This window comes from Pseudogymnoascus destructans, assembly GCF_001641265.1.
Source record: "Pseudogymnoascus destructans isolate 20631-21 unplaced genomic scaffold scaffold_15, whole genome shotgun sequence".
Taxonomy (NCBI): Eukaryota; Fungi; Ascomycota; class Leotiomycetes; order Thelebolales; family Thelebolaceae; genus Pseudogymnoascus; species Pseudogymnoascus destructans.
The window spans coordinates 476266-486457 of record NW_020167534.1 but is presented as its reverse complement, the minus strand read 5'-3'; the positions used below and the strand labels follow the sequence as shown (position 1 = coordinate 486457).

The 10192-nt window shown below is 50.9% G+C and overlaps 1 protein-coding gene across 1 annotated transcript; it reads left to right on the top strand.

Moving 5' to 3' along the window:
- Positions 1-203: 203 nt before the first annotated feature.
- Positions 204-1187, top strand: VC83_04677 (uncharacterized protein; the record flags this gene model as incomplete). The annotated part of the gene is made up of 3 exons (XM_024468306.1): positions 204-593; positions 670-966; positions 1017-1187. The coding sequence occupies 3 exons, from the start codon at positions 204-206 to the stop codon at positions 1185-1187; spliced, it is 858 nt and encodes a 285-aa protein (XP_024322710.1).
- Positions 1188-10192: the final 9005 nt, after the last annotated feature.

The following is a 10192-nucleotide window of genomic DNA, read 5'->3' as shown; positions in this document are numbered from 1 at the left end:
AAGTGAATTCGGCCCGTGTTGTTTATTTTGGCTTGTTGCCGTGGCCGCTTAGCGGCAGCCCTGCCCCTGAGTAAGCGGTCCCGGGTCGCTTGCGCGTTGTTGTGTTGTTGTGTCGTTTTGACCGCTTCCTCCTTCACCCTTTTTCCTCCAACTTCACCACCTTCAATTTCTCTTTACTGACTCAACCGATAGATCTCTTCAGGATGGGCCCCAAACGCCCCGCTAAAGGCAAGGGAAAGAAACCTGACGCCGGAGCTTCTCAAAGCTCTCCCCGTGGCGCTGAGGCTGCCCCGGTGCCTGGCCCAAGCAATGCCACTGCTGCCACTCCGTCTGGCCTCGCTCGTGGTAGTCGCCTTGCCACTGTGGTCCAACCCCCGGAGAACCCTTTGCGTCATGCGCGCCTCCCACCCGTTGACACGATGTCAGAGGTGATGTCTTCGCCCTTGAAGCCCCGCCGCGCCAAGCCGAAGGTCGCCATGTGTCTCCGTTGCTCTAAGAGAGTGTACAAGGATCGTGAGGATATGTGCTGCTCCCGCGTCAATGCTATGACCCGCTGCACATACTGCCAGGAACATCGGGCGAACTGTCTCCCCGTGCGTGTTTACCCTCCGCTTCACCTCCTACTCCACTGACCCTGCATTCTAGATTCCCCCCTGAGCTTTCCGCAAGTTCAATCGCTTGATGGCAGCATTTGAGAAGTACCAGGGCGCCGTCGATCCCAGCATCCCTCGCCCAAACTTCAGCCAAATGACCGCGCACCGCCGCGCCAATGTTTTGGAGGCGCTTCAGCTCCGCTACACAAAGTTTGTTGAGGCTGGAAAGAACGTGATGCGTCGCCGCCTGCTCGTTGGGGAGGATTCCAAGCATCAGAAGGTGAACACTGGCCTGGCGATGCTGGAGATCGCCTCTGACATTCGCGGCCTACGCCGTACCATGAGGCACGCGAGTGACATCCAGATGGCGCTGGTCCGTTGCCCCTCCATCTGCCCCCCGCTTTCCATGCTGACCCTTGATAGCACGTCCACAACCCTACCGTCGCTGCGACTGAGGAGTACGAGTCGTCTGGTAGCGAGGGTGAGGAGGACCCGCTGGTGGATGATGAGGACGCTGAGGACTGGGAGCTGGCGACCGTTGTGGCCTCTGATGCTGAGGAGGAGGTTCCTGAGGAAATGGACCAGGACGCGTAGGTTGAGGCCCCGCCTCGTGTGCGCTGGCCGGCTGTGGCCCCTTGCACTTTTGTACTTTCAGATAGTTCCAGTGACCTGAGGAATGGGCTGACCTGGCAGCTTCCTGCCATTTGCAGCAGATGAATTGACATTTTTCCCTCCCACTCGTGGCACCTCCGTGACCCCTACACTCGTCTCTCGCCTCTCATGATAAGGCTCAAGGAGGGACACATGGAAGGTTGGATGCACGCCCATTTCCTGAGGCAGCTCAAGCCGGTATGCCTGTTCCCCTATGATTTCTACGATCTTAAAGGGCCCTATAAGCCGTTCTGAGAGCTTCCTATTTGGTCGTCGAAGCTTTAAGTTCTTCGTTGATAGTAGCACCCTGTCCCCCATGCTATATTCCATTGGCTTACGTTTGAGGTTGTAGTATTTCGTTTGCACCTGGGTCGCTTTTACCCAGTGCCGTGCTAACGCTTCCCTTTCCTCTTGCATTTGGATTACCCGCTCTTTCGCCTCGGGTACGTCTCCCTTCCGAGGGGCGTCCGCGACACTTGCGTCTCCCATTTGTGGGTGGAAAGCCTTTAGCACGTAAAAGGGGGTAGTTTGAATGGTGGAGTGGTGAGAGTTATTGTATGTGGCTTGCGCAAGCGGTAGTAGTGCTACCCAATCGTCCTGTAGGCTTGTTACGAACGACCGGAGATACTGCTCAATTGTTTGATTCTGCCTCTCAGTTTGGCCATCTATCTGCGGGTGGAAAGCGGTGCTTAGACGCTGCCGTATCTTAAGGTAGAAACAGAGCGCAGCCCAATAATTACTCATGAATACTGAGCCTCGGTCTGACACAATACCATTCGGGATTCCAAACTCTGGTAGGACGTAGCGGACGATGAGCAGAGCCAAATCATGTGCATTTATCATCTTATTTGTTGCAATATATATGGTGTATTTCACTACAAGGATAGAGTCGTAGGCCTTCTCCGTTATTGGGTGTAGGCTTGGTGGTAGGCCCGTTATGAAATCCATTGTGATCTCCTTTCCAGGGCCTTCTGGTTGTGGAAGCGATTGTAATTCGCCATAGGGGCGGTGCCTCTTCACTACCATCCATTGGCAGATTTGGCAAGTCTTGACATACTCCTTTACATCCTTGCCCATCCGCGGCCACTTGTATTTGCATTTAAGCAGCTGAAGCATCTTCGCAACTCCGAAGTGGCCCACAAGCAGGTCATCATGGTGTATTCGGAGAAGCTCTTCTATAAGGGCTGGGTCTCGTGGGATTGGTATGATACCATTCTGGTATAGTATTCCGCTTTCTACCCGTAGCGCCCACTCTCTCTCAATGCCTTCATGGCGTGGATGTTGCTTCTTCATTCGCTTCACCCGGTCCCCTAGATATGGATCACCATTCTGTAGTTGGGAAATGAGCTTGCAGAGATCTACTAAGGGCTCCTCATATGGTGTCTCCTCGACTGTTCCGAGCACGGCTCGGCATCGGGACAGTGGGCTCTGCAGAGGCTCCTCACCACCCTTTCGTGGGGTTCGTATGAGCTTCTCTATTTGTAGAGGATGTCTTTTGTTTCCGTTCGCTCGTCTGCTTTTGCAAAGACAGTGCGGATTCGAGTACTCTCTTGCGACGCATCGCCCTCGCTATCTCTCGTAGCCTCGCTCAACCCCCTTGCCAGCTTCTGCTGCAAGGTAGGGAGCAACCCATTATACGCCTGGTGTTGGCGGTCGACATAGTCAGGCCTACGGCTCAGATCGTCTGCGGGGTTTGTGCAGCCAGGTCGATGTTCTATTTGGAAATCAAATCCTGCTAGGAATTCAATCCAATGAGTCTGCCGGTTATTAATGGATACTTTCTTCATGAAGTAAACCAGATTATTGTGATCAGTCCTCACCGTCACTGGGAAATTGCTATCCTGCATGTAGTGGCGCCAGTGCTTAAAGGCCACCACGATGGCGAGGAGCCTATATCATGGACATCGTACCTGATTTCCGTGTCCTTGAGCTTCCTCGAGTAGAAGGCAATGGGGTGCCACCGCATCACCCCCGCTTCGTCTGTGTTTGGCTGGGTTAAGATTGCCGCAATGGCCATTCCTGAACCATCCGTCTCTAGTCTTATAGGCTGACTTGGATCAAAGTGGTGGAGGAGTGGAGCGGATGTGAAGGCCTTCTTCAACGTTCGAAAAGCCTCTGCTGCCTCACCGTTCCATGAAAATGGACCACTCTTCTTCCCCTTGTCACTTCCTTTCAAGAGCCCCATGAGGGGTTGCGCTACACTAGAATACCCCTCGATGAACCTCCGATAGAAGTTCGCAAACCCAAGGAATACCTGTAGGTCTCGGAAACTTGTAGGCTCTGGCCATTCTGTGATTGTGTCAACTTGCGAGTTGTCCATAGACACCCCCTTTGTGGAGACGATGAACCCAAGAAATTCGACCTCTGTCGTTGAGAACTTGCACTTCTTTAGATTGCAGTAGATCTTAAACTTCCGAAGCCGCTCGAGGACTGTGCGGACATGTTGCGGGTGTTCCTCCTTGTGCTTCGAGTAGATCAACACATCATCAAGGTACACTATGCAAATCACATCCACAAGTCCTGCAAGCGCTTCGTTAATGTAGGCTTGGAATGATGCGGGGGCGTTGCATAGCCCAAACGGTATCACTACGTATTCGAACAGACCGTATCTTGTTCGGAAAGCTGTTTTCCACTCGTCCCCTTTCCGAATTCTCATCCGCTGGTACGCATCCTTAGCGTCAAGCTTCGTGAACACTTCTGCACCACTTAATCGGTCAAGGATCTCAGATATGAGGGGTATAGGGTGTCGATTCTTAATCGTCATTGCGTTTAGGCCACGATAATCCACGCACAAGCACTTGGAACCATCAGGTTTGGGGACAAAAAGGATTGGTGCCCCTGCTGGGCTCGTTGAGTTCCGGATCCAGCCCCTTTGCAGGGAGTCTTCAAGGTAGACGCGAAGGGTTGACAGCTCCTTCGCGGAGAGGCTGTATATGGGTCCCCACGGGGGTTGCTTACCCGGCTCAATGTCAATTGCGTGCTCCACACGCTTTGAGTACTCTGGTAGTGACGCTGCCCCCTCATCGTCGAAGACGTCCTGAAAAGCGTCATACTCCCTTGGGATTGTTTGGGGTGCGGGTTCTCCTTTGCTTTCTTTGATACGGTGTAGCATCGCGACGAACACTGGTTCGCTACGGTCCCGAATCTCCTCTGCTTCCTCATTTGAGAAGTACTGGATATCCTCAATAGGGAACCTCCAGGTTGCCTCCTTCCAATCTATCACTGGATTCTCACGGTGTAGCCATGGATACCCAAGCATTAGATCATATTCTTCTAGGACAGTAGTAACGAAGGGGTGTTGACCCTCCCTTGTTACCCCCTTATCGTCCTTGACGCGGAGGGTAAGCTGAGCCTTCCCAAACAAGGGAATCTCTTGCTCTCCAACCCCCCTTGCCATAGTAAAGTTCAGTTTCCAGTTTCCCCCCATCTCTTTTGCGATGAGGTGGGACATGAGATTTTCCGTCGCCCCACTGTCCACAAGGGCGTGGAGGGTCCGCCACGCCTCCACTCCCTTCACGTCGACATAGGTTGACAGACTCAAAGCTCCCCATTGCGCACCTTCTCCAGCCATTGGGGCTTCAGTGGAGGGGTCTAGTTTTTTGACTGGTAGGGCGCCCGTGGCCCCACTGCTCGCACTCGCGAGCTATTCTCAGTCTGTTGGGCGAAGCACTGCGCTGCCCGGTGGCCTTCCTTTCCACAGGTAAAGCAAAGATTGTTTTCCTTCTGCCGCTGTTCCTCAGCGTCGGGTAGGCGGGGGCGCTTCTGGAAGGACCTTGTGGTGCCCCAGTTCTCATTTGAGCTGCTAGAGGGCCTCTTCCGAGGCCTATCAGGCCGGCTCTGCTGACGGCCTTCCCTTGCGCTACCTTCCCGAACACGAGATGTGTCCGCCTGCTCAAACCGCGCTATGAGCGCGATGAGTGCAACCCGGGTACGCGGAATCTCGGGATAAGTAAGGACCTTCGCTCTCACATCTGGCCATAACTTCATGAGGAGGTGTTGCACCCAGTGCTCCTCACTATAGGCTGGCATGTCCGCCTCTAAGGTTTCGAGGTAGGTGGCAAACGCCTGCGCTGTCTGGCCGCCTCGCTGCTGCGCCTCCTCGTATTTGACGGCCGTTGAGATCGTTCAGTTCACTGGGTCCTGGACAAGGTCGAGGAGGAAGTTCTTAAACTCCTCCCAGGTCTTCTGGAACCCAGGTTCCCGTTCGTGTCGGAGCCACGCGTCGCGGGGTTCTCCTGTGAGCCACGTCATCGCAAAGTTGCAGCGTAGCTCGTCCGACTTATTCGCCCCTGGTTCGAGGCAGAAGGCGAGCTCACAGTTCATAATAAACTCTGAGTGTTTCCACACTGTCTTCCCTCGGTATTCCGAGACTGCCTTTGCCCTAAGGCTTCGCGGAAGGCCATCATGGGATATCGAGCTCGCTGGCGTCCAGCTGCGTTCCGAGGTCATGAGGGTCTGGGGTGAAGCCTCCGCTTCGTCCATGCATTCTAGTTATTTCTGCAGCTTCCGAATCCGCTCTCCCGTCTCCCGTAACTCAAGCTCCTGCTGCAGCTCAGCTTCGAGTGCTATGGCAGCAGCGATCTGGGCCTCAATCCCTGGGGAGCTGCAAACCCGTGACAATGGGGTTGTGGCCCCTGAAGCGGGAGTTGCTTCTTCGCCTGGTGCAGCAGCCTCACTGCGCTCATGCTCGATGCTCGCTGCCTTGACGGGTTTGATGGGGCGGCATTCTCAGCTTCTTTCTGGACTTCCCTACTGGGCTGTTCTTCCTAAACGTAGGAATGGATGAGCGTTCAGAATGTAAGAGAGCCTTGGTAGAACAGGGCAGCGGGAAGTCACGTTATGGATAGTTACATAGTAAGGCCCTCTATTGATATGAAGACTGAACGCTGACCCTCCTCCAAAGGTCCGCGTTCCTACTATATACGATTCCGGGCAGGGTTCGGAGTGAAGACCCTCCACCTTGGCACCGCAGCGCACGTGATTGGAGTCCGCACGTGATGATGCTCGTGACAACGAGAACCGAATCTATGGCTTTACGGTTATTTCTGACTCGCCGCTATCTTAACCGAGGTGCTGTTTGTCGGCGCGTATGCTGTGCCTCTTGAAGCGGTACCAGCCCTCCAGTCTAGCTATATCTACAACTGATACTCACCCGCTCAAGCTTGCAATGGCAATACAGCAGCAACGCAGGGTTACGGTCACGGCACGCAGAGCTGCTTACCGATATCTGCCGTCGGATGTAACCAGTACTCCTATAATGGCGGCGGACAGTTTAAGCTGTGTCAGTATTCTGATGAAGGCTATGGAACGGTTCTTGAATCGGGACCGAATGGGGGCAAGGTGACTTGCGTGGTGTTTCCTGGAACTCGACCCCCGTCGTGGAAAGTTGTTATTCATGACCAAGCTTGCTGAGAGGGTGGAGTTCTTCGATCACGAGCACTTTTGTTAAATGTTCGAGCCTAAAGAGCTAGAATTTCTTCTTTTTATTTAGCGAAGCAATTGCATCTATAATCATGCTCTGAAGTTTTATTTTCCTCACAGCACAGACATGTGGACGCGCATGAATAACTGGGTGATTAGGCAATTGATTTTCTGCTATGATATACGCTCGATATTACGTGGAGAATGATGAAGGGTGAGTGATTAGAAAATTGATTTCATGCTATGATCTAGTCATGATGTTGTCTGGATGATGACGGAGCTTGACTCGGTCGCTCATACCATTGCAATGCTACTGTATTTAATCTAAATCAATACTGAACGAACCGGTAACGTACATGTATAGCGAAAGCGCCAAACAAGCGAAAGCGCCAAAATTATCTACCCTCACGACAAACATTGCGATAAATCTACCACAACATTAGAAATCAATTGAAACTACTCGGAGTCCTCTTCCTCAGAGGTGTCTATTACAATCTGACACGTGCGCGCATTGTGCCCAGTCTCACCACACTTGCCACAGCGACGGGCACGGGTTTCTTCCCTTGGCTTCCGACCATGGCTTGCCCTTATTTCCTGCTCTACCTGCTGCACAACATCCCTCTCATCCTGTAGCTCTTGCGCCCCTTGTTGACTAAGTGATCCTCCTTGCTGTAGTCGTGTTTTCCTAGCTCTCCGGCGCTTGCTTAGTACTTCATTTGCCTGTCGTAGGTTTTGGTTCTCTCCCTTTAGCAGTGCTAATTGATGCATTATTTGCGATGCACCCTTTGTAAACTGGTCAACAGCTGCATAGATTGAGGTTGGAGAGCTATTTTGATGGCGTGAAATCCGAGTTTTAATAAATGTAGACTGTGACATAGCTTCAATTGGGTTGTTTGGTGTCTGAGAAACCCAAGGTTGAGCAGTACCTGGGCGGGAGCTTGGAGGCGTTGGTGTCCTTAACTTAAGATCAAGTGTAGATATCACTCTCTCAGGGTCAAATGGAAGAAGCCCTGCCCCTCGGAACCCGCCTCGAATGTTACTTTCCGTCATTGTAGTGTTAAATGCAGCGTGGAAGGCAGGAAAGAAGTCATCCTTTGTAATATGAGAAATATGAGCCTGCATCATATCTTCAATTTGCCGACCATAGGCCTGCTTTAACGGGCCGAAACAGCCAACATCAAGTGGCTGGAGTAGATGAGAAGAGTGAGCAGGCATACAAAGCGTAATAATGTTGTGTTCCTTGCAGTACTCCTCAAACTCATCTGAGTGGTGGCTCTCATGACCATCAAGGACTAACAAGCGATAACCACCAACACTCCGGGCCTTTGTATGCTTCTCAAAGTGCTGAATCCAATCCATGCCTCTCTCGTTTGTAGTCCAGCCATTTTCAGTAACAGAAATCACCCAATCGCTTGAAAATCCACTATTCTCATACCAAGATGTAAGGTGGTTTTTGCCTGCAACAATGATAAATGGTGGTACTGCCCAACCTTGAGAACTAACGCCTTGGATTACTGTAACCCATTCCCAATTACCAGGCTGTACCTTCTTTGCTTTTGCCCGCCCGTCTGAGCTTGTTACAACCATAGCAGTTGAGATAACGCCCATCATAAACCCAGTCTCATCAAAGTTGTAGATATCTGCTTCATCGATACCATATTTCGCAATTGTGTTACGCACAAGCTCAAACCAGCCATTAATAACTTCTGGATCTTCGCACTTAGCCCTCTGGTAGTCGTATTTGCGCTGAAAGCGTGTCTGGAGCTCTACACGCCGCTTAACAAAGTTTGAAGCCCAATGCGACCCAACGCGTGACGCGTCGCGTGTTGCAAGTAGTCGACTTGCCATATCTTCAACAACAGACAGCCGAGGAGGAAACCCTTTGGCAGCTAGGTCGAGTATATACTGAACAAGGACGGACTCCTCTAGGTTAGTTAATTTCCGTGAGTTGGCTTGGATATCGCGTCGTGAAGGTACACCTTCTAGACGATGACCTAGCTTGCGGTGGTCCACAGAATAGATCCTAGCAGCAACTCGAAGGCGTAACTTTGGGTCGCTTTGCATAGCCTGGATAGCTAGCACTAATTGGCTTTCATCGTTTTTATGGGGCATGTTTTGTTGTTGAGGAATTTAACATTTAGTTGGGGGGTTTGGTCACCGCATCATTTTGGCGCTTTCGCTTGTTTGGCGCTTTCGCTATACATGTACGTTAACACCAGACGAAATAGGAAATATTAGAGTATCTCCTACTATCGTGTTCCATAGCAGTCATCTTTGAGCTATGGCTGAGCAGTTCCTTGTAATCTGACGCCTATCCAATTTCGTGGCCACAGTCTTCAAGACTTTCCAGAAATAGCTGTGCTCCCTAATTGGAGAGTGCGCAAATGAATAGACATATAAGACCCTCAATCTTTCTATAAATCTTTGTGGATAAAAGAACCAGCGAGGCAAGATTGACTTCTGAGCATCCTCATCTCAACCTACTCCCGTATTCTCATCTTTGCTCAATCTTCAGGAGGGAGAGAGAGGAAAGAGAAGATCAGGAACGAAAGGAATGGGAGAGTCTGGCTAGCAGTATTGTGATGCCCACATGTCCAGCGGCTATAATTCGTTTCATCCAGTAACCTCGCTAAAGCGTTGATGGATTGCAAGGATGTGTCGGGAGAAGATGGGTTCTACAGTATTATCTCATTAAGTCGATGTAATTGGTCATGCATAAATATATCGACTTATAGAAATATCGAGTTAGAAAGTGATCTGAAGTAGACCCGGAGTAGCCCCTCAGCTAAACCATCCATCCATCCAACGTGCCTTGAACCAACTCATTGGCCTGTTTGGCCACTAATTGCCTCTCCACGCGCTCTTAAGAGCGCAAAAATGATGCTGGATCCGTGATGCCACTATTCTCAGATTCTGAGAACTCAATCAGAACTTGGAGGGCTTGTACAGCGTTCTGTGTGGTGAGCACAGGACGCTGGGGCTCCTCATCGTCATCATCTTGAACATTGGAAACCTGTATATATGGAGCCATCGCCTCCTGTAGAATTGTGTCCTCATCTAAGCCTCCCTCCACCTCTTGTATTCCCTCCTCCGCTGGATTCAAAAAGTTCGAAATGTCCATAGCGTCTGATATATGACCAGCTTGTTGTACTCGAGTATATAAGTTGTTTAGAACAGGGAGTGGGTGTATAGGAAGCTGTATTGGGCATAAAAGAATCGTGCTTTTTCGAAAGCAATTGTAGATAGTCGTATTTGTAACGTCGTGATGCCATGATCGAATAAGCCAGCGAATTGCAAAGTGTATTGTCATTGTTTTGATTGGATCCAGGTTGTTGCTAAAATATTCGAGCATGAACTCGAGCCATTGCCGACGATAATAGCTTTTTAAAGAGGCTATAATACCTTGATCGAGAGGTTGATATCGACTGGTCGCATTTGGAGGAAGCCAGATAATTCGTATGTTTGGAGGAGGAGGCGTCGATTCCACTGCGGCGATACGGGCTGAGAAGTTATCCATTGTAAGCAGT